The 26791-nt window shown below is 44.4% G+C and overlaps 1 protein-coding gene across 4 annotated transcripts in view; it reads left to right on the top strand.

Annotated features, from left to right (window-relative positions):
* The window catches only part of Cad88C (cadherin 88C), a 366763-nt gene that overhangs the window by 305507 nt on the left and 34465 nt on the right, over nucleotides 1–26791 (top strand). For all 4 annotated transcript variants that reach the window (XM_076201341.1, XM_076201340.1, XM_076201339.1 and 1 more), the window contains exons 6-10: nucleotides 19514–19665; nucleotides 22814–23032; nucleotides 23686–23817; nucleotides 25044–25206; nucleotides 26114–26286. In XM_076201341.1, the coding sequence (XP_076057456.1) occupies nucleotides 19514–19665; nucleotides 22814–23032; nucleotides 23686–23817; nucleotides 25044–25206; nucleotides 26114–26286 (839 nt within the window). The remainder of the gene's footprint in view (nucleotides 1–19513; nucleotides 19666–22813; nucleotides 23033–23685; nucleotides 23818–25043; nucleotides 25207–26113; nucleotides 26287–26791) is intronic.

Here is a 26791-nt window from a genome sequence, read left to right as displayed (position 1 = left end):
TAAGGTCACACAATATTACCCATAGATCGGGTCATGTATGAGCTCTGAGCTGTCATCCCGGAGGTAATATTTGTTGATCATGAGTCCAACATGTGATCCAAGACTGTGGTAAATCTCTCACACACACGCACACGCACACATGCACGCACATAAATACGTGCATATTGAGTTCTATAGTTCATATATTCAAATTGCATCATTAGTTTACTGGCTTTGGCATCGATTTTACGTTGTATTTCTCGGAAGAAAATTATAAAAGAAGGGTAAGATAAAATCACTGAACAAGTAAGTGAATTTGTAGATAAGAAATGCATGAAGGAAAAAGAAAAAATATATATACATATATAAATCGAGGAGAAAAAAAAACGTTGGAAATCAATGAAACAAAACTTGTGAGGTTTCTTCCGAGTCTTTGTTGCTTTGTGTGGTGAACTTTGGTATTAGATCACCTCCCACGATTCTCCCCCGACAGCTGAATGCAGCAATTACTTCCACCCCCAGTGTTCTGTTGTCGACTTTTCTTGAATGTTTTCTACCATCGTCTTCGAAAACGCTCTTCCTTATCTAATGCATTGGCTAATTTGTTTAATTTTACCAAGGACGACGTATTCTGTCCTCCATCTCGAGATCATTCAATTCAGAGTGAAAACAGTCGTATAACATTCTTTTATGTTTACCAATAGATGACACTTGTTCACTTGTTATTAAACGCTCTGCTGCATCTGATGAATTGGCTGTTTAATTTTACCAAGGACGAAGTATCCTGTCTTCCATCTCGAGATCATTCAATTCGGAGTGAAAACAGTCATATAACTTTCTTTTATGTTTACCAATAGATGACACTTGTTCACTTGTTGTTCTTATTTATCTCGCAGCCTTCCTGTGTGTTCCTTCAAACGGCTGCACTGTTCTGGAGGAGGCATGTCGATGGAGAGTAATATACTTTGTTTCTGCAACTTTTCGTATGTTCCACAGTCTACATGTCTGTCTGTTGTTCATGAGAGTTCCTGTGCAAGCCAGTGTGTATTCTACTGCAGCCGAATACAGATGTAATATTTGGTAAAACACAAAAATTGGAGCACAGAATTTATGTAGTAATTTTACCAAGATCACAGCCTCTGGATGCATCAAGGGAGGTAGAGAGTCGCTGTTATATTTTGACCAAGAAAGGCTAACAGTCAGAGTGGTGTATCTACGAGTGTAGTTCCTTGTGCACTTGAAAGATACAAATGTCGTGCTGGGTCGTGCTTTAAACACGCACGCTTTTGTATGATGTAAAATTATTTTGGTTCACAACGTGTGGTCCATGGACCCCTAAGAAGGCCACAGAGTTCCTTCCAGAAGAGAGGCCACGAACCAAACCCTAATTAGGATTCGTGGATGCTCAGCGATGTCTGAAATGGTCTCTAGGAGTCTTGAACAATAGCATCGCATAAACACGGGGTATACGCGAAAAGAAATTTTGAAGGTTTTCTTGCCCCAACTCTGACAAGGTGGAATCTACGAGCATAGAGCCTTGTGCACTTGAAAGATACAAATGTCGTGGAAGGGCGTGTCGTGCTTTAGACACACACGCTCTTGTGAGATGTATTTTGGCCTTCAGTGCAGGAGAAACAAGAAAAGATGCAAACGAGGGGCCGGGCGGGTGAGCAAGGGAATAACTCATGGAAGCTCAGAGCAAATTATTGTCGTTCGGTCCCAAGGAAAACTATTTTACTTTGGGTTTCGCGAGGGCGCCATTTTATCTTATCTTATTTCTCTTTGACTTTGTTATATTTTATTTCCCTTAATTAATTTATTCTTTTATTCACATTTATTTAGTTATTTCTTAATGTTTATTCATTTATAAATTTTGTATCGATAAAAGTTAGATGATTATTCTCGTAAAGAAAAGTATTTTGAAAAATGTTAGAAGCAATTGATTGATCTAGTATATAGGTTGTAGTTCTCTAACCAAAGCCACATTGGTCGTTATTCTTTGAGAGAGAGAAAGAGAGAAAGAGAGAGAGAGAGAGAGAGAGAGAGCTTGTCAGTCGTGTCTGGTCATTAACTGTCTCTCTTTGGGGAACTTGATATTGTCTTGAATCCAGAGATCATTCCAGTCTGCGATCAGAGACATCTACTCTTCATTCCATAAAACAGAACGCAGCGCATGGCAGTATTTGTTTAACTTTTTAGTCGTAAGTACGCAGTGCCCGTTGGTGGTGGTGTTAGCGTGGAGGACTACCAATCCAACAAATTCAAGTTCGCGCTGAGCTCAGGGCGTGAAAGTTTCATAATACAGCTAACCGTTACAGTCCCCCTTAGGCAATGGGGGGATCCAGGAGAGTAATAGTTTTCGATCACAAATTTAGCACGTGAGCCAACGCCAAGCATATTTCACACGTACACACACACACTAACACACATACATACATACACACATACATACACACACATACATACATACACACACACACACACGCACATACATGCACACAGACATACGCACACATACATGTACACACATATGCATACACACATACACACACACGCACATACACACACACGCACATACACACAAACACACATACACATACACACAAACACATACATATATACACACACGCACACACACACACACACACACACACACACACACACACACACACACACACACACACACACACACACACACACACACACACACACACACACTGCATGCACAGCACCATGCAGCCTTCACCCAGATGCACATGACGATCCAACATCCACGCCATGATGTTGACCGATCTCACTGCGCCCTAGCACGTCCCGAGCACACGCAGGGAGACGCTTCACGTCGTCGGAGCACGGGTTGCAGGAGTCACTGTTACGCCCGTAACCTCCTTTAGGCAGAAGCGTAACCTCGGGAGCGATCCTCTCCCACCCCCCACCCAGTCACGATCTTCTGCCTTGTGCGAAGTGTCATGGTGTGACCTTTGGCTTCTCTGGAAGAGTGGAATACCGTTTATCTCCGACTGTTTATTTCCAAGCATATGCCCTGGGTTGAAAGCAAACGACGCCGCGGACTGGCATAAGGGGTAATTGCCTGCCTAAGATGAGGTGAAAACCAGCAGGTAATGGCGTGTTTGTGTGTAGGTGAAGGATGCTGTGTTGTCGGTAAGTTTCGGGTTGAGAGATCAAGGAACAGGGGAGAATATGCATCGAAGTCACAAAAACCCGTCGTCGATTCGGAATTTAACTGTATAAGAACGGTCGATAAATTTCGTTGTATCGATGAAGTTTTGTTTATGGAAGTCCCTTCTATTGTTGATTAAACAATCTATGAAAAATGTATCGCATATTGAGAGAGAGAAGTTGCATTTCTTGAGTTGAATTGAGAAGATGGAGACAAGAATGTGGAGAGTGACTGGGCAGTTAACGACACTCGTATTTGTATAAGATTTGCGTTTGTATGTAGCTCCTCACCCATGTACACACATTATGCATTCTCTTTGCATATTCTTTACTGTAAGACTATAAACCCAGCGGTTATTCATACATTTTTACATTATGCATTGTCTTTGCATATTCTTTACTGTAAGACTATAAACCCACCGGTTATTCTTACATTTTTTGCAGAAAAATGCAAGATAATACGATTATATTGTGTGTGTTTATACTGGGAGGGAGGAGGGTGGAGGGGAGTGGAATATATGGGAAATGAAATGGGTGGGAATGATTTTTATGCCTTTTTCTTTTTGGCTACCCCCACGTGTAAGGGGTAAAAGCCTTTGGTATATGTATGTATATATATATATATATATATATATATATATATGTGTGTGTGTGTGTGTATGTATGTATGTATGTATGTATATAAGTATGTATATAATTTACATTGTACATATTTTCCCATAGGGAGGGGCTTTATTATCTCCTTTATTATAAGATTACTCATTGCTCGTTTTTGGAACGAGATGCCGAATACATTCTCCTTAGGTTCTAGATGGCATGTGAGCTTTCTGCTTCCACAACCAAAAATTTTCACTTTGGTACTTTCTTCAGTCACTGAAGGCTCTCGAGCAGGTAATCAAGAAAGCATTCAGTGGAAAATGAGAGAGATACGCCTCATAGACTCCCGTCTGACAGCCCGGAAATTCCAAAAGCAACATCGCGTCTGAGATCTCCAAGAAAGTCAGGGATGTGGGTCGGGTGATGTTCAAAGCTCTTTGGGATAGAAGAATTAAAGCCAGTTTCACCAGCATCATCAGTAATTGTGGAGGAAGACGTAACCTAACCTAACCTTTCCTAATTGAGCCTAACTAAAGACTTCTGAACACTCAGGAAGTTAGTATGATATAGACAGTAGTGCCGTCTTAATGCAGCTCATCTCTCGCTATGACCGAGCTTTCGCTCTTCCCGTCAGCAGGGGTTTATCGGGCCAAGAGTTAATCATGACTATGCAGTGGAGGCGGAAGCGAGGTCATGTTGGGGGTTAGTGCGGAATGGGGTTAGCGCCTTCGTCACGTGGCACTCATTATAGGCACAGTGCCAACGCTGAGCGTGCCAGAGGCTGCAGTCCGCAAATGTTTTGACTGTTCTTAAGTTTGTCGTGACAAAGAACGTCCTCCGAAAGGAAGGAGCCGAAAGATACCAGAAGGTCTTCAACATTCCTTTTCGCGTATATATACCCCGTACTTATGCGATGCTGTTACTCAAGCTTCCTGGAGACCATTTCAAACACTGAAACTACATCGCTAAACATCCACAAATCACATTATCTTTTGGGCCGTGACTTCTGTTGTGGAAGTCTGTGGCCTTGTAGGGGTTCATGGACCACACGTTGAGAACCACTTGTAGAGGTCTAGCTTAGTGTCTGACGAAGGAGGCGAGACAGAGGCAAATGGTAGGAAGGATTACGAGATGATGGAGGGACGAGGGCGGAGTATCCCTCCTTAAAATACCGTATAAACTTTTTGATGAAGCCCAGATGGTTTCAGCAAGCACCTGAAGAGCAGTCCGCAGTTTGAATGTTGACTTGATTGACCCGGACCCCATCATGACAAAACCTCCACCTCTCGACTGCCTAGCGAGGCTGATAGACCAGTGGTTCACAACTTGTGGTTCAGAGAGCCCCAGGCGATGCACAGTATTTCATTTGCTGGTCCACAAACCAAATATTAGTGGTAATTAGTGGATGCCTATTAATTTACATTCAGTGTTGAAGTGGTCTCATGGAGGTTTAAGAACAGCAAACCATAAGTACGAGCAAACCGGTCGAGAATCTTTGCATTCGACGTTTACTATATGAATAAAGTCTTTATTGTGATGTGTCGGCATTGAAGGCGCACTCTGACATGGAGCCAATCAGGGTCTGACATGATCAGAGATGAGAGGGAGAAGCGGTGTGCCTGTCAGCGCGTTTGTGCTGACGATCCTGCTAGTTATCTGGGCGGAGGTGGGGAGGAAGGGGGTGGGGGTAAACTAGACGCTGAAGATCTAATGAGGTTTGGGGTTTGGAGTCTGCGAAACTTATTGGGATCCCCAAGAACGCTGGCGCCGTCGTTCTCTCTCTCTCCTCTCTCTATCTCTCTCTCTCCCTCTCTCCTTCCATCTCTCTCTCCCTTCCTCCCTCTCTCCCTCCCTCCCCCACCCCCAATCTTCGTTGGGTTCGACAATTTTTATTGGCGGCGCAACGCGAAGGCACGTGCAAGTACAATGGAGCAGAAGGAAGAGGAGGGTGAAGAGGACGATGAGAAGGAGAATGAGGAGGAGGAGGAGGAGGAGGAGGAGGAGGAGGAGGAGGAGGAGGAAAAGGGGCGGGGAGAGAGGAGTGTTGGGACTGGGAAGGGCCACGTCGTCGAGTCGGCGGCGACGGCGTCTGGGAAGTCCTTCCCATGTGAAGGGGTCAGGAAGCTGAGGAACGAAAAAGTGGTCTTCAAGAAGAAGAAGAAGACGACGCGTGCAGCTGTCCCCAAAAAGTGGCGAAGAGTGAAGGAAGGTTCTCGAAGACTTATCAAACACTCTCGATTCCCTTTCATCTGCAGAATAAAAACGTTCGTGTGTGTTTGCGCGCATTGTGATTCACCATGGTTTCACCATGGTCTTGGTTCACGTGTTGGACTCGTGTTCGACAGTTACTAACCTCCCGGATGAGAGCTCAGAGCTCGTATGACCGATCTATGGGTAATACTGTGACCTTACACGCACACACAAACCCCAACTCCCCGCCCACGAGAATTGGAGTAACACCCCGCAGCGAAGCGATACTGAAATTTTTTCAGCCCTGGGCGGGAGTCGAACCCGGACCGCCGTAGTGGCAGGCGAGACCTCAAACCACAGCGCCACGAGTATCCGTGGCGTTTGCGCATCAGTGTCTTTGTGTGCATTGGCGTGCTCACATACATGCAAATGGCTCTTAGTCGATAAAGGCCTGAGATATGGCCATGGGTTTGACGGGTAGGGGGGAATGAATAACGTGTCTTGCGAAGGATAAGAACCGGGACATTTTAATTCTTGCGATAACCCTTACGTACCCAACACATCTTCTTACTCAACGCCCGGACTTTCCCACAGTAAGGGATTGAGCTCCCTTGTGTACTGCCCCACACTCTTAGTAAACAACCCACACCCTCCTGGTTCCATGTCTTCGGTATCGATGCGATACTCGCCTCAAGGATAGAAGCGCAAGTGAAATGCCCACAACTAAACGTAATACTGTATTACCGTGCACCATGAAGGGATTGCCTAGGGGTAATAGTAACAGAATCGCTTTCAGAGCCTGTTTGAAACTTAGTGTGCAAATGTACAGTTGGCATACAAGTTCCGCGACACTTGATGTTGTGCACTTTTAAGGTGGCGGCACACTTGGTTAGGATGCTACTTGCTGTTGCTATTTCGTTTGAGTAGAAATTAATTTGGTTGCAATATTCTAGACCTCCATAAGAACGTCTCAACAACGTGTCTAACACTTGTATTCTAAGTTTCAACTTCTCTTAGTTCGTCATTCAGGTTCTCATTATAAGACGCAAAAGTAATTTGACATTTGAAAATTTGACAAAAATCGTAACCGAGATAGTTTCTATTCAAACGAAGTAGCAAAAGCAAGTAGCATGCTAGCGAGAAATGCGAAGTGTGTCTCCACCTTTATTGCTTGGTAAAAAAGATTTGTCACATTAGTTCGTCACGGGGAAACAAACAAAATGTCTCGTAAACTCCCTCCGAGGCTATTCATTTCGGACATTTTTTTTCATACAAGTGAATTAAAACCTCTTTTTTTATACAAGTGAATTAAAACTTCTTTTCACACGTAGCACGTGTTGACAAAGCGTCAGAGGAAATTTTCTTCCAGACTGTCTGGGGCCTGAGGCCTTTGGGATCACCGCTGTTTATCATTTGGCTATTTCTTCCCCGCTCCCCTCCCCTCACCCCCTAAATTGCCAAACCGACTTATTCCATTGGAAGCTGCATTACGTGGAAGAGAAACCTTTTCGCCCGATTTCGAACGCAGCTCGTCTCACGACCTCGTACGAAACCGCACCGAATTCGTGAACGAAAGAAGGACCTCTCGACAGAGGAGAAAGCTAACACCACGCCCATTCGCTCTGGTCGGGTTTCCAGCCCGTATGGTTCACAGGGCGGCGTTCCAGGTCCGGTTCCTGGAAGCCCCGACCGACCCCCGACTGGAAGCCTTCGGGAGGGGAACAAGTGGACGGATTCCTGGACGCGGTCAAGGGGAAATAAGAGCGAGATTTTGGGGATTTTCTGAACAGATGGCGGCGGGTAGGGGGGAGGGAATGGGGGGTGGAGTCTGCTGGGCTGGAGTGGGGTGGGGGCCTGACAGCGAGCGGTAGACCTTTGACCTCCATGTCTCGGAGAGACAAGAAAGAAAAGAGAATAGTATGGATACGAGTGAAGCGACCGAGAAGGAGGAGGGGGGCAAGAAGGCTGTTGACAAAAAAAGAAAAAATGGTAATGAGGGAAATAGTCACGGTCGTCGCCATGATCGTTATTCAAAGTAATTTATGGCGTTGAGAAAGGTACCAAAAGAAATTGGAAAGAGAGAGTATGCGGGAGAATAAAAACAAGAGGAGGAGGAGGAGGAGTGGAAGAGATGAAAAGAACGGAAGTTGAAGAAAGGGTGCTGTCGACTGAGCAAATGGACCAGAAGAACAAAGGTCGAGGGAGGCTTTCGAACAGAAGGGGACTAAGGGGGGAGAGGTCTTCCTTTGAGATGATAATGATATTCAGATGCTGTCAAGACGGAATATCGTCTTTGATCACCAAAGGGCAGGAAGGCACGGTATGGCAACAATAGGAAACCATAAGCATTCGCTTGGACAAGTTCGATAGCAGATTCGAACGAAAAACTTACGAGTTTTAATTTCCTGGGAGGCATCCAGCATCTGTTATGGAAAAAACCAATCAGATTTAATGGACCCTGACAAGAATACGACTGCCTACGACTTCAGGGAGTATATTAGCGAGGGGTGCCATTACCATGATGTTGGGAGTGTCGTTTCTTCCTGTGACGGTGACGAAAGGAGTTTGTGACGACGGAAGTGGGAGTGTCGACAGCGGAGTTGCACACCTGGACTTTGAGAAAGGCGTCGTAGATAACATCGAGGAAGATGTTTTGGATAAGATGTTAATCTCGTCACTTTAGATAAGGTTGGCAAAAAGGAGAGAAAGGTAGTACACGTTATATTGTATGTATGTATATATATATATATATATATATATATATATATATATATATATATATATATACATACACACACACACACACACAGATTGGTGCATATCTGGAATAAATTAGATGAGGCAACAGTGTGTGCAAATACTATTCAAGAATTTAAGAACAGACTTGATGCTGAAAGATACAAAGACGGGTCACTACGAGCATAGCTTCCTTCCCGCATAATACAACTAGGTAAATACACACACACACACACACACACACACACACACACACACACACACACACACACACACACACACACACACACACACACACACACACACACACACACACACACACACACACACACACACACACACACACACACACACGATACTAGAAAGAAGCCTGTGAACGGTTTCTCTCGAGGTGAATTCAATGCACAAGAGGTAATAATCCTCGGGGGCAATTTAGAAAGGAATTGACTCGCGATGACAAGAAGTCGGGCCTCCCAGTACACTCTCATTGCTCACTGGTGTATATTTCACGAGCAGGTGTGGCCAAAAACTTTCACTTTTTTCTGATTTTGGTCATTCCATATAAGCCTGTGGGCGTTCTTCATTTTCTGGACGTGCCACATGCCTTCTTTGTCAGCGCGCACGTTTTGTGATGTGCTTGTGTTTTGGGAGTGCACGTCAACGCACAAACACACATGTGAATGTTTTGTGTGTATACTTGTGCATGCACGCCCCTATACTATCAAGCTTTTGGTGTGAATAAAGGTGTGTGTTTATGTGTGTGTGTGTGTGTGTGTGCGTGTTCGTGTACGTTTGCGTGTGTGTTTGCACGTGCGTGTGTGTGTGTGTGTGTAAGGGACAAGGACGAGAAGTTGTTTAATTGCACTAAGGTCTGGGAGAAAGTTATCAGAAAGCTGCCTGGGCAGCTTGCTTGTTCCATACGGGGCCAAAGGTTGGCCGGTCACTTAGGGCGTTGCTCCACCACCAATGTTTGGGGGGGTTTATGGGCTCCCAGGGCGCACTAGGGGGAGAGGGGGGGCAGGGGGGGTCGGGAGTCCGAGGTTAGGGATCGGGACGAGCCATCAGGGTGTATGGGAGGAGGAGGGCAAGGACGCATCAAGACCCCTAAGGAGAAAGGTCACTTGTGTCACTTCATCGAGAACTTCTACCCGACACATACACCATGCTTATGCACTGCTGTTGTTTAACCTCCTGGGGAAGGCCACTTTAACAGTGGATAGAATCGTCAGGTATTCACCAGACCCCACGAGTTTAGCTTGCGGCTTCGCTTGCGAAATTTTGTGGTTCCCTTTGTGGGGGGGGGGGGTCTATGGACCACAGGGTGACACTCGCACCTGGAAACGGTCGGCGGTTCTGAATGGTTCCCGGTTCTCTTTTGGCTTGCCATGAAGGAGCGATCAAGGTTTCCAGGCATGACGGTATGGGTCATGTAAGTATCGATTTATTTTCTCTTTAGGGGCGTGGGAGAGATGGTGGTGGTGGTGGTGGTGGTGGTGGTTGTGGTTGTGAGGGAGGGGAGGATCCAAACATAGTACTTGAAGTCTTGGTTGTTGGTCGTTGAGCCCGATAGGCCCTGTGTGGACTACCGCAGTCCCCATTCTCATACGTAAGGCTGGAGTGAAGAGGAGTGGAGAGCGCAAAGCCGGACTTTGTCTTCAAACACTCTTTCTCTCTCTCTCTCTCTATCTGTCTATCTCTATCTCTCTTTCCCCCCTCTCTATCTCTCTCACTCCCTCTCTCTCTTTCCTTCTCTCTCTCTCTCTCTCTCCCTCTGGCTCTCCATCTGTATCCCTCGCGCGCACACACACACACACACACACACACACACACACACACACACACACACACACACACGTTCATACACACACACACATTCACACTGTCTCTCCGTCTCTCTCACTCTCTCACTCTCTCACTCTCACTCACTCGCTCGCTCGCTCACTCTCGTGCGGGTAACTCCCATCTGATGGACTCCCGTATTTGGCGACAGCAGGGCCGATTGAATCGTTATTACTTTTTTTTTTTTTTTTCGTCGACCTGTGTTGGGCGGCTGAGCAGCGGACGGCCGCGTCTTTCTCTCTCTTTCTTTCTTTGCTAGCGTCACCGCCCTGACGAGGCGCCAGCCTGGTAACATGAAGACTGACAGGGGCTGACAGGGAGCGACAAGAACTTGTATTGGACTGACAAGGACCGACAGGGACTTGCATTGGACTGACAAGGAGCGACAAGGACTTGCGTTGGACCGACAAAGACTTACATTGGACTGACAGGGGCTGACAAGGGCTGACAAGGAGCTACATAGAACTAACAAGGGCTGACAGGGCCTGAGATGGTCTGACAGTGGCTGACAGGGACTGACAAGAGCTGACAAAGGAGTTACATTGTACTGACAAGGCATGACAAGACCGACAAGGGCTGACAAGGACAGCTGTCGGCGCGGGTTGAGAGCGTCTACCTGCAAGCCGTACCCTCGGTGCGATTATCGTCCAACGATGATCGTTCATGGCTCAACGATGATCGTCAAACGATTGCCTGGAGCATTAAGTCTTTGTTTCTGAATGTTCCTGTTTTGCCTCGAGGTGCTTATAATCGTTTTCACCGAGCTTACAACCAAGGCGCTTACCCAAATAGGATGCCAGGTAGTAGGATGCGCGTCACCAGCCATTAATGGCTGTGCTAGTAGCAGCATAGTAATCGCAACGACCAAAACGTACTTTTAGGGAACTCAGGAGAAAGTTAGCTGCTTATGTGGTCCTCTGCTGTCTCCCAATTGCCAGGATTCAGGTCCTTACTACTTTCAGGACTTTTCGCCATCTCTTGTAAATCCTTTCTACCACTGGAAAAAGCAATTCTAATAACTTCATTGGGTATGCTTATGAAAATCGCCGCTAGGTTTCATACATAAACTAGTAAGCCAAGAGGAACTAGGAAGTCAGATGGCAAACTTTTACTTTCTAATGACTAAAAGCGTTAACTAGGACCGCCGAAAGGTTTGATAGTGCGACACACTAGGCTAGCATGCTACTCACTTTTGCTACTTCGTTTGAGTAGAAACGACTTCGGGCACAATATTCTAAGACTTCCGTAAGAACGTCTCAACAATGTGTCTAACACTCGTCACTCAGCTTCTCAATCTATGACGCAAAAGTAATTTGACTTTTGGAAATTTGAAAAAAAAAAATCGTCACCAAAGTAGTTTCTCCTCAAACTGAGTAGCAAAAGCAAGTAGCACGCTATCGAAAAACGCCCAGTGTGCCGCCACCTTTAGTTCCACACGCGAGTTGAGGTTTGAGACTTGACTGGGTCAACCGACAGTCACGGTTGAGGGAATCCGTGAAATTGTACCCACGACGCCGCGTCGTCCAAACGTTTCGACGACGACGTCGTCCATGAAGAGGAATGTTGTCTTGATTCGCTTTCCCTCTATAGTTTCATCATTGCAAATACACACAGTTGGGCTCTTAAGTAGGTCCAGCGTGCGTTACAGATACGCTTACTTGCAAGTATCTTGCCTTATGTGGAAGCATTGTTTGTGTGCGATTCACCATGGTCTTGGATCACGTGTTGGACTCGTGATCGACATATTAAACTCCCGGATGAGAGCTCAGAGCTCGTATGACCGATCTATGGGTAATACTGTGACCTTACACACACACACACACACACACACACACACACACACACACACACACACACACACACACACACACACACACACACACACACACACACACACACACACACACACACAAAACCCCTGCCCACGAGAGTATTGTGTGTGTGTGTGTGTGTGTGTGTGTGTGTGTGTGTGTGTGTGTGTGTGTGTGTGATTCAGCATGGTCTTGGATTACGTGTTAGACTCGTAATCGACAGCTATTACCCTCCCGGAAGAGAGCTCAAAGCTCATAATACGACCGATCTATAGGTAATGCTGTGACCTTACACACACACACACACACACACACACACACACACACACACACACACACACACACACACACACACACACACACACACACACACACACACTCACTCCCAACTCCCCACCCACGAGAGCTGGAGTAACGACTCACAGCGCAGCGTGTATTATGGTTTAGTGTTGTATAATTATTTACCAATGTATAAGTATAAAGCCACCTGACGGGTTCTTGTGAGTACATTAGTATTCGCCGCCAAATAGATCGAGCGTGGGACGTTACGAGTATGTCAGTCGTGAGCCAGAAATCATGTTTTTGTTTGTTTTTTCCTGCTTTGTGAAATATTTCGATTTAAATATTATTTTCACAAGAGCTCTGGCTTTCATTTAACCCACCATGATGAAATGGCTGTTCCATTCCTTTCCCACGTCACGTTGTTACCCTCATGACATAACACCACAGCAGCACGCAGAGAAGTCACACAGCGTGAGGACCCCAACGTCACACCCCTTTCAAGCTTCCCAGTCCTAGCTCGGAACAATGGCCACCAGCGACGACGCCCCGGGGTACCCGAGACGGTAGACGAAGAGGGTCGCCATAACGAGGCGTCCAGCAGGGAGCGTTCGGAGGTTCCAGAGTCATAGGGAGGTTCTTGAAGTCCGCTCGAGTTCTGAGCGGGGGCGACGGCGCTGCCTGGCTGAGGGTAACGAGTTTGAGGTCGTGGGGAAGGGGCGTAGGCTGTGGACGACAGACGGGAAAGAAGACAGAGGGGAGTTTGTTCAGTTTTGATTAGATGAGGTTCAGGAATGTGTACCCTTCTTGGGAAATACTGCAGAGGACTGAAGATTTTTTTTTTTTTTTTTTTTTTTTTTTTTTTACACAGGTTATCTTCCGAGATCTTTGCTGGTCTCCCTCGTTACCTCAGTGACCCATCCTGCCCTCGTATCTTTGATTTTTCGTTACTACATCTGCAACAGTTATTTCCACTGCTGGGCACGATGTAGGAGGAGCAAGGTAACGAGGAAGGTAATGAATAATATAAGAAATAAAGAGTAGGTTAACAAATGAATGAAGAAATAAAAAAAATAAATTAACGAAAAAAGTAAAGAGTAAAGTAACAAAAGGGTAAAGAAGTACAGAGCGATGTAACGAAAAAAAGAAGAAATAAAAGATATGTATCAACAAAAGAAACAGATAAAGAAGAAGGTAACAAAATAAGCGAAGAAATAGAAACCAAAATAGAAATTTTGGGAAGACACAAATAGCAAGGGAACAAAAGAAACAAAGAAGTTGACAAAAAGAGAGAGAAAGACCAGATTTCCCGTTTTCTTTTCTGTCAAACAAAAAAGGGTTCAGGACGTTTGATGACCATAATTTACCAGCATGTCCTCCATCCATTACTTTCCTTTCCAAAATAACTTGGGATTACTCAAATTCCAGTCTTACCAGACAAAACTCGGGTGAAAGAGTTGCCTAAAGATGAATGAACTCCTTATACTCCAATTAGTATACAGTTCTGAAGAGCACAAAGGAAAGGCAGGACCCCAAAAAAAAATGGAAGGGAAGATTGAACAACATAGAAGGTCCAGTTCGAGAAAAAGAAAACGGAGGGAAACTGGAGAGTTGCCAGATGTCCTTTCTCTTGTGATTCACATGGGGACTGGATTCATGAAGAGTCTTTGAACTGTCGATAAATCCCAAAGCGTAGGAATGACACATTTCCAATAACTTCCAATTAAATCACAACAATTACTGGAGGATAACATAACATACAGATGCTGCCAAAGATATTTTAAAATTAAAATAAATGGCTACCTAGATTACCTTCCTACTACGAACGAAGGCATCCCAAACACAAAGACAAATAACAACTCTCCGGAATATTTACGAGTTCGACCCGCAAGGCTGGTCGACCACACCATCAGCCTCCTCGCTTGTCCCCCTCCCCCTCCCCCCCTTTGCCACAAAAACGCCCCCTTCCCCCCTTCCCCTTCCCCCCACACACCGGACCTTATCCTTCGGGTTCCCCGATTCCTCCCACCCACTTGGCAGGAACCTGGACAGATCCTGAGGACCTTATCGACCGCCCACGTTCCTCTCACCGATTGCATCTCGACCGACAGCTTGGACACCGACGTCGAAACACCATCGATTAGCGGTCCAATGATCGTATCACTTTGCGTCCAGATACATTGTATTATATCTACTCACACCAAGTAATACAATGGCCAAATTCAATTTCCTGCATTTTGAATAAAGTTCGTTTGACATCGCTAGCGATATGTACAATTATGTGCGATTGTATAGTCACTCGGTAGCTCAAAAACCGAAAAATTATCTAATTTGTAACTTTTTTTTTAACGACAAAATAAACAAATAGAATAAGTAAAAGCGTCCAACACTTGCTGTTGGAAAACACAGACTTGAAGAGAGTGACACTGTGGGACGAATAAAGAGGAAGGGGACACCGAGAGAGAGAGAGAGAGAGAGAGCAGGGGTCACGTGATAAAAAGAGAGCATGGAGAAAGAGAGTATTGCACCTTCCGACCTCTGTCCGTACCTCGGCGATGTCTCCCTTTGGGTCCAGAAGATCTCGATCACCTCGTAAAACCTCTCGCGAGGACATTCCTTCGGTGACCCGACAACCTCTCTCTCTCTCTGTGTAAACAGCCGGCCGTCCGACTCTCGAGTCTGACCACACACACACACACACACACACACACACACACACACACACACACACACACACACACACACACACACACACACACACACACACACACACACACACACACACACACACACACACACACACGCGCGCGCGCGCGCACGCACGACTCGGTGGCGCGGTTGATGGAGTACTGGTCTGTCAGCACGGAGGTGCGTCAGCACCTAGTTCAAATGCCCAAGGCCGAAATTATTTCGGTATCGCTGCGCTTCGGGTCGTTACTCCGACTCTCGTGGGCGGGGAGTTGTGTGTGTGTGTGCAAGGTCATAGCATTACCCATAGATCGGTCATACGAGCTCTGAGCTCTCTTCGAGTAGGGAAATAGCTGTCGATCACGAGTCCAACACGTGATCCAAAAAACCAAGGTGAAAAGACCAAGGTGAATACACACTCTCTCTCTCTCTCTCTCTCTCTCTCTCTCTCTCTCTCTCTCTCTCTCTCTCTCTCTCTCTCTCTCTCTCTCTCTCTCTCTCTCTTTTGGAACAAACTGGACGAAACAATAGTGTGTGCAAAAACCATTCACGATTTTAAGAGCAAACTAGACACTGCGAGATATAAACGCGGGACACCACGAGCGTAGCTCCCCTTCCCGTAAGATACTAGGTAAATATATACACACACGTCTTTGCCCACCAGAGTTCGACTATCAGCTCGTAGTGTAGTGATAGAGATGTTTTTCAACCCTGGTTGGGATTCGAACGGTCGAGAATGGTAATAATGTACCGTCAAGCCTCTGTGTGTGTGTGTGTGTGTGTGTGTGTGTGTGTGTGTGTGTGTGTGTGTGTGTGTGTGTGTGTGTGCGCGTGCATGCATTTTGTCATGTTTTATTCTATATTGACACAGAATCAAAAATAACAATCTGAGCCATGCTTTACTACTACTTCCTTAGAATGACAAAAAAAATCGTATATTCCTTCGCCATCTCCTTCCATATCTTGGTCAACAATCTTTCATTCCAAAGGTCACAACATTTCATCAACTCTCTAAGTCAATCCTGTGGATGCAACTCGCGAGAAATATATTTTGACACACAGGAGACCGGTGGGTATAGCTTTTGAAAAACCCGATTAATGAAAACACACTTTTTCTCGGAAGAATCTTTTTAATACTTTCCTTTGTGTTCACGACAAAGGTCTGGTCTCGTTGTTCTTTTATGCACGAGTGAGACAAGCTGGAGAATCCGTTAGACATTTTGACAAATTACTTCTTTAGCCCTTTTTTTTTATTATTCTTATTACAATCTTTTTTTTTCTTTATTTCATCACCTGTTTCTTCAGCTCATACTGGACTCCACCCAGTTTACCGAACGAATCGGTACAGTTAGTTCTGAACAAAACAGTGACTGCCTCTTCTCTCTCTCTCTCTCTCTCTCTCTCTCTCTCTCTCTCTCTCTCTCTCTCTCTCTCTCTCTCTCTCTCTCTCTCTCTCTCTCTCTCTCTCTCTCTCTCTCTCTCTCTCTCTCTCTCTCTCTCTCTCTCTCTCTCTCTCGAGAAGACCTCGATGACTCGGCGCTTCCTCGGTGGCTTCCGATGACCTGATAGGTCCTTCTTGGACCATTTGTGACCTAAGAGGTCATTCTTGGACCACCTGTGAACTGATAGGTCCTTCTTGGACCATTTGTGACCTAAGAGGTCATTCTTGGACCACCTGTGAACTGATAGGTCCTTCTTGGACCACCTGTGACCTGAGAGGTCATATTTGGACCCTTTGTGACCTAAGAGGTCATTTTTGGACCCTTTGTGACCTGAGAGGTCATTCTTGGACCACCTGTGACCTGAGAGGTCATTCTTGGACCACCTGTGACCTGAGAGGTCATTCTTGGACCACCTGTGACCTGAGAGGTCATTCTTGGACCATATGTGACCTGGACCAGAAGTCGAGCTGTAGGGCGGGGAAGACTGGAGGGGAGGAGACCATACAACGGCCGGGTTACAAAACGTGGTCACACCGGTTCCTGGAGATCATGGACCTAGCAATTACTGTGGAATTTTGTCCAACCGTACGGAGCTGTGTTCCCGGTAATAGAAATGCCCTTACTGACTCTTCTCTCTGAGAAAGTTATCTATGAGCTGCAACAATAGATAAATAAATAATTAAATAGATCAAATGGATTTAAATGAAATTAATAAACAGATTATACATACACAGAAATATTAGTTTGTAGAAATAATCGAAATCTGTAAACGTTGCATGACGTCACAACCGAAGACCAGCCAATCAGAAGAAGAGAAATAACGTCACATCTGAGGACCAGCCAATCAGAAGAAGAGAAATAACGTCACAACTGAGGACCAGCCAATCAGAAGAAGAGGCGACATGATGTCACGACTAAAGACCACCCTGTCAGAAGATAAGGGAGGATTTGTCGAAGACAGCTGAACAGAATGTAAAGTTGTTGAACCACCAAAGACCTCTAAAGGCAAAGCCGAACACCATGGTGAAGCCTGGACGGGAGCAGCCCGGGGCTTGTAGATAATAAAAGAATAAAACTCTCTCTCTCTATCTCTCTCTCTCTCTCTCTCTCTCTCTCTCTCTCTCTCTCTCTCTCTCTCTCTCTCTCTCTCTCTCTCTCTCTCTCTCTCTCTCACACACACACACACACACACACACGCGCACACACACACACACACACACACACACACACACACACACACACATATATATATATATATATATATATATATATATATATATATATGCGGGTGGCGATATTCACAAGTATCTATGGTACTGTACCTCATCTGTTATCAATGTAATACGAAGGAATTCCACCTTTCAATTATATTTTTTAATGTACGATTGACATTTTTGCTCATAAGTTATTCCAAATTCTTGACAATTGTAAATTCCATCATACCTTGCCAAGAAACTGGAAGCTTTTTGCGAAGAACTGTACTGTGGTCGCAGGTTTGGTTTAATGAAGAGAAATCTGAAAGGTGGACTTCTTCTCCTTCAGGCAATTCCACTGTTCTCGTTCTCGTAATACTGTGTATCCAGGCCAAGGATTTTTGCAATTGTTGTGACGACGTAGTCGTTGTTCTAATAGCATTTTTGTTTTTGTTTTTAAACCATCGTCTTGTCATTCACGATACCGATGGGGACTTTTGACAAAGAAAAAAGGTACTGACCGTTACGGATGAAACGGCATACGGTGTTGCTAATGGAAACGTCGATTTGATGGCTCTATGATCGACAAGAAGTCGATCAGGTAAAGTCGCACGTGCTCATGACGATAGAGGTCGGTCGGTTTCTCATGCGCGCCGCCTCTGGTCTTCGTTTTAGCGGATCATGTCACGGTCATGATTATCAATAATGTTGAGGAGAGTGCTGCACTGCATTCGGGGCGCTTGCGGCCCAATTTGCCGGTAGTTCGACGTTTTGTGATTCTCTCTCTCTCTCTCTCTCTCTCTCTCTCTCTCTCTCTATATATATATATATATATATATATATATATATATATTGAAACATTGGGACAAATAGAAAAAGGAGGAAAAAGAGAGTCACGGGTCTCGTTCCTCTGAAGAAGCTACAAGCGAAACAGGTCAGGAATAAACTCGGAACGAGACCCGTGACTCTCTTTTTCCACCTTTTTCATATATATATATATATATATATATATATATATATATATATTATATATATCACTTGGACAAAATGTAGTGGCACATTTGTAAATCATAATCACGAAGAACACACAGTCGGAAGAGTGCTATAGCTATTAGCCGAAATATTGAAGTTATACTTTCTTCTAAGTTTCCTTTTATTCCGACTCTGGGTTCTTCGTGATTTTATATATACATATACACACCAGGAACTATTTGTTCAAGAGTGACGACCACTATTTTTTTTCTAAGACTCGCGGTTGTCACGGGTGAGCAGTCTAGCTGAACATTTTCAAAAATAACTGTGACCTGCTTTGTGTCCGCCGGTGTTCCAGTTCATCGAGGTGTGTCTGTGTTCTTGGCCACAGCGTTTTTTCTTCGTGATGTTTACCACTGTTCTTCAGATTGCCAACGTATGAGAATACTTTGATTCTGTGACCAGAGTTCGAGTTTCAAAGCTTTTGGTCACCTGAGAAGAGTTTGTGGGGCGGAGACGCACATTTCCTCTTCCACGTGGGAGACTACCTTGTCTTTTTATTTGTTTTTTCAACCTCGCTTCATCATTCTCTCTTTCTTGCTTTCAGGAACGAACATCTACACCTTACGAGGCTACGACGAAGACGGGGACAAGCTGACCTTCGGGATACGGGGCACCGAGGGACAGGAACTTCTGAGTTTGGAGCACACTGGGCCCGATCAGGCTCTCGTCTTTCTCAACAAAGCCTTGGACAGAGAGGTGGGTCTTCCTTGTCAGCGAGATAATCCGCGACTCTGTTCTTCGCGAAGGCAGTGCAATGTAGTTCAGTTCGAAGCTTTAAGATTCGTTTAGATAAACATCTAAGCAAGATGTTGTAATGAATCATTTATTTTATATTATTTGTTTATTTGATTTTATTATTTGTCTGTTTATCATTTGCTTGATTTTTATTTATTGTAATTATCTGTCAATTTATTATTATTTACTATTTACCTGTTTGTTTATTATTTAACTATACCTATGCATTTATTTATTTGATTATTATTTATATTATGATTTTTGTTTATTGAATTATTTATTTTTCTATTTATCATTATTATATATTTTTTCGCATCCGTCCTAGTTATGGACCAAAAGGTCTCCTGTCGTCATGTTCCGTCTTTGTAATCCTTTGAAACAACAAAGCCCAGAGTTTGCCACAGGGATGGCCCCGTGAGGACGGTGTACCAAAGAAAGGGACTTCGTGGTAAAGAAGAAAGGGGTTACCGGACTTCCACGAAAAAATAACCTTTTTTTTCTGTTAACGGGGGTCGTAAGGGTCGTTTATGCCGAGATAAATGATTTCAGGTATCAGGCGCGTAGATCTATGGTACTTTAGGTTCGAGAACAATGGGTTCATGTCGTGCATTTTTTTTTTTCTAGGGGGGTGTATCGCACGAAATATTTGTTGTCGTTGTTTCAAAGGATGACTGAGATTGTTCGTGCTAGACTTGCATGTTTTTGGAATGGAGAGAGGGAAAAAAAAACTTCCTTACATTTCCTTGCAATATGTTAGGCTTAAACTTGGTATGAAATCCGAGAATAAGAATATATTGACAAAAAATCCTCCTTCCCTGCTACAGAAAATTTATAATTACATTAAGTATTAGAGTGGTGACATTACTCTTTTCTGCTGTAACAATGATCTAGATGGTCCCCCTCACACGCACAGCCTGGAGCAGTGGCTGCCAGCAAGGGTTCCATGAACTCACATTGAAATCCCCGCAGTTTGACACTGGTAGTTGTTGAATGTATGACGATGTAAGGGGTTTGAATCCTTTCTAATGAGATTGTATCTCCTTTAAAGGGATTGTATCCCTGTTAAAGGGGTTGGATTCTTTTTAGAGGATTCGAATCCTAACCCAACCCCATAAAGGAAGATTAAACCCCGTTAAAAAATCATATAACCCTATTATGAATTATCCAATCCCATTTTTAGAATCCAATCCCCTTAATTCGATGTTGGAGTGGTTTCCGGAAAGTTAGGGACCACCAATACGTAAGCGCTTTATACACGGCATAAAGGGCTAAGTACTCTTTACCTAGAAATAGGATTTTGAATTCTAGAGACCTCGAGTGAACATACACCAGCTACTCTTTACGCATTTCGTTACGTCATTGTTGTAGTTGTTCTTGTTCCCTCGATGTTATGTTATTTTGTTGTTATTATTCCCTCGATGTCAGGGAGTTATGACACCGATCGTCCTCTCCTGTTTCCGTCAAAGGTCCTCCACCCCAGTTATGTTGTTGTTGTGTCTGCGCCCTGCCCTTGCTGAATAATCTGTAGATATTCAGTGAAGTTGAGTGAGAAGAAGTAGCATAAAGGTTGAAGTGAGTTTAAGGCTGAGCCCAGACCTTAGGGTGTTGCTACATAATGATCAAGTTATTATGGCCATTGTTTCACCGGCGCTTCAAACTTTGTGGACAGTCTCGCGCCGCATAACGATCAGGCGTTTATTCCAAGTATGGAAAACGGGACCAATGCCTCACGCAGCCTCCTCTCTCTCTCTCTCTCTCTCTCTCTCTCTCTCTCTCTCTCTCTCTCTCTCTCTCTCTCTCTCTCTCTCTCTCTCTCTCTCTCTCTCTCTCTCTCTCTCTCTCTCTCTCTCTCTCTTTCTCCTCCTCTCTCTTCTTGATAGATACACAGTTTTCAGGTTTCTGCCAAGCGCGTGGTAAATCAATTGACTTCAATGCTTTTCTTGTTGTTCTGCTTGTGGGTACAAATAAACGAACATTACCTGCTCTAATACAATCCACTGTTTTTCATACTTGGAGGGATTTGCATCAGTGCACTCGGTTTTTTTTTTCTCTTGTTTTCGAAAGAGAAATGTACTAATCAGTGTTGGGCATTTTCCAATTTCCTGAATGAAATTTATCTACCGTTCAGAAACACGCAGTGTAAATCAGATGTGGATGAGTTAATACCATGCTGCATTTCTTTCTTTTTTGATATTTTACTTTGGAAGTCGAGTGAGTTCCCAAGACGGTCGACCAACATTGAGGTCGCTCTCTCCGAAAAGTAAATTATACATTTATATTAGCCTCACATGTAACTTGCATGATTTATGCTGTTTTTTTTTTATCAAATGCAGCATGAAAAGACGAGTGGAAGGAGATACAAGACTCCGGAAGTGTCCTTTTTAGAGGACTAACACACCCCTCAAGTGGCCTCGACTTACGTCTTTGTCAGACGTAAGTCGAAACCTGTCGAGTAGAATGTTAAACTCCCTTCAAAAGTCCCGTGTTCCCCTTTCTTTGTCTCCCAGTATGTGTTTTATACAAGAAATAGGTTAACGAATTGATACACAAGTAAATATAAAAGATCAATAAAAGAAGTAGAAACAGAATTGATAAATAACTTGTCTAGTCACCTACCCACCTCGTTCTTCTTCGCTGACAAAAAAAAAAAAAAAAAAAATCTCCCTCGGCCAGTGACGTCGATTACGGATTCTGTTTTGGATGACGTCAAATGATTTTCTCCAGCTCGCGGTGTGGGGATGTGGGGGCAAATAAGGATAAACTGAAACCTCTCTGTCTCGAGCCTGTCCCTCTCGTTTGACGTCAACCAAAACGAAATTTCAAAAGGTCGTTTCCGGGTTGATGGTCTTTTGACATTTCGTAATGCGGTGTCGGGATGCACCCTGACACCCAAGCCGCAGTGGGTCGACTTGTGGTGCAAGAATCCTCGATCTTCCTTTCCCTACATCGAGGTACAATCAGAGATGAATAAGAGGGAGAGAGAGTGAAAGAGAGAGAGATAGAGGTGTTAACCAAAACGAACCTCGTGTATCGAAGACCTCACCAAGTCACCTGAGTTCTCAAGTTCCCGCTCGCCCTCGGCCTACACTTCCCCCTTTCCCCTTTTCAGCTGAAGGACGAGTACACGGTGGTCCTCACCTTGACGGACGGGCGGCTCGGCCAAGGGAACTTCGTGACGCAGTCCATGCTCCTCCTTATCGAGGACATCAACGACAACGAGCCCATCTTCAAACCTCACGAGAACTCTGTCACCGTCTTCGAGAACTCTCCCCCGAAGGTGCTGACGACCTTAGAGGCCACGGACGAGGACGAGGGACCCTTCGGCCAGGTGAGTTCGCCCAAGGTCCTCTTCCCTTCGGAGGTGAAGAAGGTGACGTCGAAAGGAAGAGGGGGGGGGTCAGAACAAGGCAGACGGGGAGAAGAAGCACTCGGTCTAGAGGCTCAAATTGTGTATTTACCTAGTTGTACTTACCTAGTTGTACTTACCTAGTTGTATTATACGGAAAGGGAGCTATGCTTGTAGTGACCCATCTTTGTATTTTTCAGCATCAAGTTTGTGTGTGGTGTGTGTGTGTGTGTGTATATGCGTGTGTATGTGTGTGTGTGTGTGTGTGAGAGAGAGAGAGAGAGAGAGAGAGAGACGGAGAGTAAGAGAGAGAGAGAGAGAGATACACTCAGAGAGGGAGAGAGAGAAAGAGATAGACACAGACACAGAGAGATAGACAGACAGACAGAGAGACAGAGAGAGAGAGATAATGTGAGCACTGTGTGTGTGTGTGTGTGTGTGTGTACGTGTACGTACACACAATCTGAGATGGAGAGAAAGTCGGGGAGGAAGGAAGGAGGAGTGATTTAGCGTGCGAGAGTGAGTTGTAATACGAGATCCCCAATCCCTGCCCACGATGACAGAAGCATTCCCAGCCAGTGTTTGTTCTTGTGCAATGACCTCATCTGACCTCTCTCTTCGTTTTTACTTCGCAGGTGATCTACAAGCTGGACCCGACGTCGACGACGGAGGCGGACAAGTTTAGCGTGAGCACAGTGGAAGGAAAAGGAGTCCTTCGGCTCGTCGGGGACCTCGACTACGAGCGGAAGTCACTGTATCATCTCCGGGTGAGTCTCCGCACGCTGCGGTCACCGCAAGCTGCGGTCACCGCAGGCCTGTCCTTGCGGTTCGACGGTTGTGTGTTGCACGGTTCCGCCACAGCGGGGCATGGGGATAGACTTCTTCGGGGGTCTCTCGGTGGTATTCTTAAAAAAGTTCTTTCCCTTCCAAGGATTTATATAAGGAAAGATTTTTTTAAGAACATCGTAAGATTCTTTCGGTGGTATTCTTAAAAAATTCTTTCCCTTCCAAGGATTTATATAAGATTTATATAACGAAAGAATTTTTTTAAGAATACCACCGTAAGATTCTTGCGGTGATATTCTTAAAAAATCCTTTCCCTTCCAAGGATCCATACAAGATTTATATAAGGAAAGAATTTTTTTAAGAAAACCACCGTAAGATTCTTACGGTGGTATTTTAAGAAAAATCTTTCCCTTTCAAGGATTTATAGAAAGAAAGATTCTTTTTTAAGAATACCACCGTTTGTCTCGTTTCGTTCCACCTCGATGGATTGGCTGGTGATTTTGCTCATCATGTGGGAAATGCTACAAGTATAGCTGTTCTCTATAGCGCCAGCTAGTGGGATTGCTGGTGACGCAGACAAGGTCATCATATTAAGACAACATGACAGGATTCGCAGTAATGGATTTAAATTGGACAAATTCAGATTTAAGAAGGAAATAGGCAAGATTGGTTTACTAATAGGGTGGTCAACGAATGGAATAGACATGGTAACCATGTAGAGAGCGCTGAAACTATCGGTTGTTTTAAGAAACGGTCAGACAACTTTATGGATGGAGATTACAGGTGGTCATGGACATGGAACTTCCTAGAGTAGGCCATATGGTCTCTTGCAGTCTCCTTCATTCTTATGTTCTTATGTTACTTCAGGGTCCTAAAGGTCATGGAAATATTCTTGCTAGTCTGAAATGCCATCGTTCATGAAACAACTCACTAACGTTCCCCAAATGACATACCGTTCCTTCTGCCAGGTGTTGACCACACACAACCCATAATGCATCACGAAAACTTTCTTGTTCATAAAGAGTGTATGCGTGACAAATGATACGATATAAGATTAGGTTATTCATTATGAAGCAGTGATACCTGAGTTATACATTGTTTTTAAGGTCTCCGTTCATTTTTATTAATTTAATTTTTATTATTATAATTTTTTATTTGATTTTAATTTATATTTTTATTTATTTTTTACCTGAACTTGTTCTTGAAGGTCCTGGCGGTAGATCGTGCTATCAGCGGCAGAGTGAACACCGGAACTGCAGCTGTTCTGGTACGGGTACTGGACGTAGAGGACCAACCCCCAGAATTTATCCAGGTACCCCCAGTGACCAGAATACCAGAGGATATACCAGTAAACTCTGGAGTTTTAGAAGGTGAGCTTGCGACGTTTTCTCTAATCGAACGACGACAGACTCAATCTAAGAAAACGTATTGTACGGGGGTGACTTTAAATGTTAGCCATGATTAGATTATACCAATGTTAACAGATTACTAAAACAAGTCGGATAATTATTTGGGGGTCTTTTGATAGCTTAATCTTCAGAGTTTAAATGATTTATGAAATGTTGATGTCAACTTGTTATTTTTTTTATGAATATTTCCATTTGACTTCGCCCCCAATTCGGCTGGACTGGTAACTGTTTTGTAATATTCTGTGGATGGATTTCACAAATATTGAAAACAAAAAGGAACTATTTAATTATTAAATATTATCGAGAAACCACAGTAGGAATAAAAGAATGTAGAGAATCCTTCTTGTCCACCATTTTGTCTTAGTATCATCATAAATAAACAAAACCCTTTTCTTCAATATTATCATCATAAATAAACAAAACCCTTTTCTTCAATATTACATGTCCTTCATTTCAAACGTCCTTCTCTCACACACACACCCTTTCTCTTGTCACCCGTTTTCTGAGACCCATTTACTTCACTTCCCCCCTTCTCTCACTCCCCCCCTTATCTCGCTCCCCCTACCCTCATCTCAAACCCCCCTCCCCCACACGTGCCCCCCATCCACTGACCCATGACCCTTTCTCTCACTCTCCCTTTCTTTCACTCTCCCCATCTCCCACTCCCCCCTTATCATACTCCCCCTTACCTCACTCCCCCCTTTCTCTCATTCCCCCCTTACCACACTCCCCCTTATCACACTCCCCCTTACCTCACTCCCCCTTATCTCATTCCCCCTTTCTCTCACTCCCCCTACCCACATCTCCCCCACCTCCCCCCACGTGTGCCTCCCACCCACTGACCCCCCCCCCCTTCTCCCGTCTGCAGTGAAAGCCATCGACGGCGACCGAGGCGTGAACAACCGCATCGTGTACTCGATGCTGGAGGGCGACCAGTCCCTCTTCACCCTGGAGCGGGATACGGGGGTCCTCTACGTCAAGAGGCCCCTGGACAGGGAGAACCTGCTGGCCACCAACGGCGCCATCATCATCAAGATACAGGTGAGTTCTTCTTCCTCTTCCTCTTCGTCTTCCTGTTCTTCTTCCTCGTCTTCTTTGCTCCCTCCGTCTCTGTCTGAACACGTTTTGGTTTAACTTTTGTTTCAGTTTCATTTGTTTATTCATGTTTAAGGTAGTTTATTTATGTATTCGTTTATTTGTGTATTTACTTGTATATTTATTTATTTATCTATCTATTTATCTATTTACTTATTTGTTTATCTATTATTTATTATTTTAAATGAGTCCCCATTCTGATTTATACAAATTGCACAAAATTTAGGCAGGGGTTAGGAAATGTTAAAGGAAGCGGAATGCGTAAAGCATTTAGGAGTATTAGTGAGTCCGGAACTTAAATCCAGGAAACAGTGCAATAATGCCAAGAATAAGGCTAACAGGGCATTAGGATTTGTTGCTAGGACGGCTACAAACAACACTGCAGAGGTAATCATTAAAATCTGTATGGCAATAATTAGACTCATCCTTGACTATGTGGTACAGTTTTAGT

Source organism: Oratosquilla oratoria, chromosome 18 (assembly GCF_046742065.1).
Source record: "Oratosquilla oratoria isolate Oo_2021 chromosome 18, ASM4674206v1, whole genome shotgun sequence".
NCBI lineage: Eukaryota > Metazoa > Arthropoda > Malacostraca > Stomatopoda > Squillidae > Oratosquilla > Oratosquilla oratoria.
Note: the sequence above shows the minus strand (reverse complement) of the source record. Positions and strands in the feature narration are given on the sequence as shown.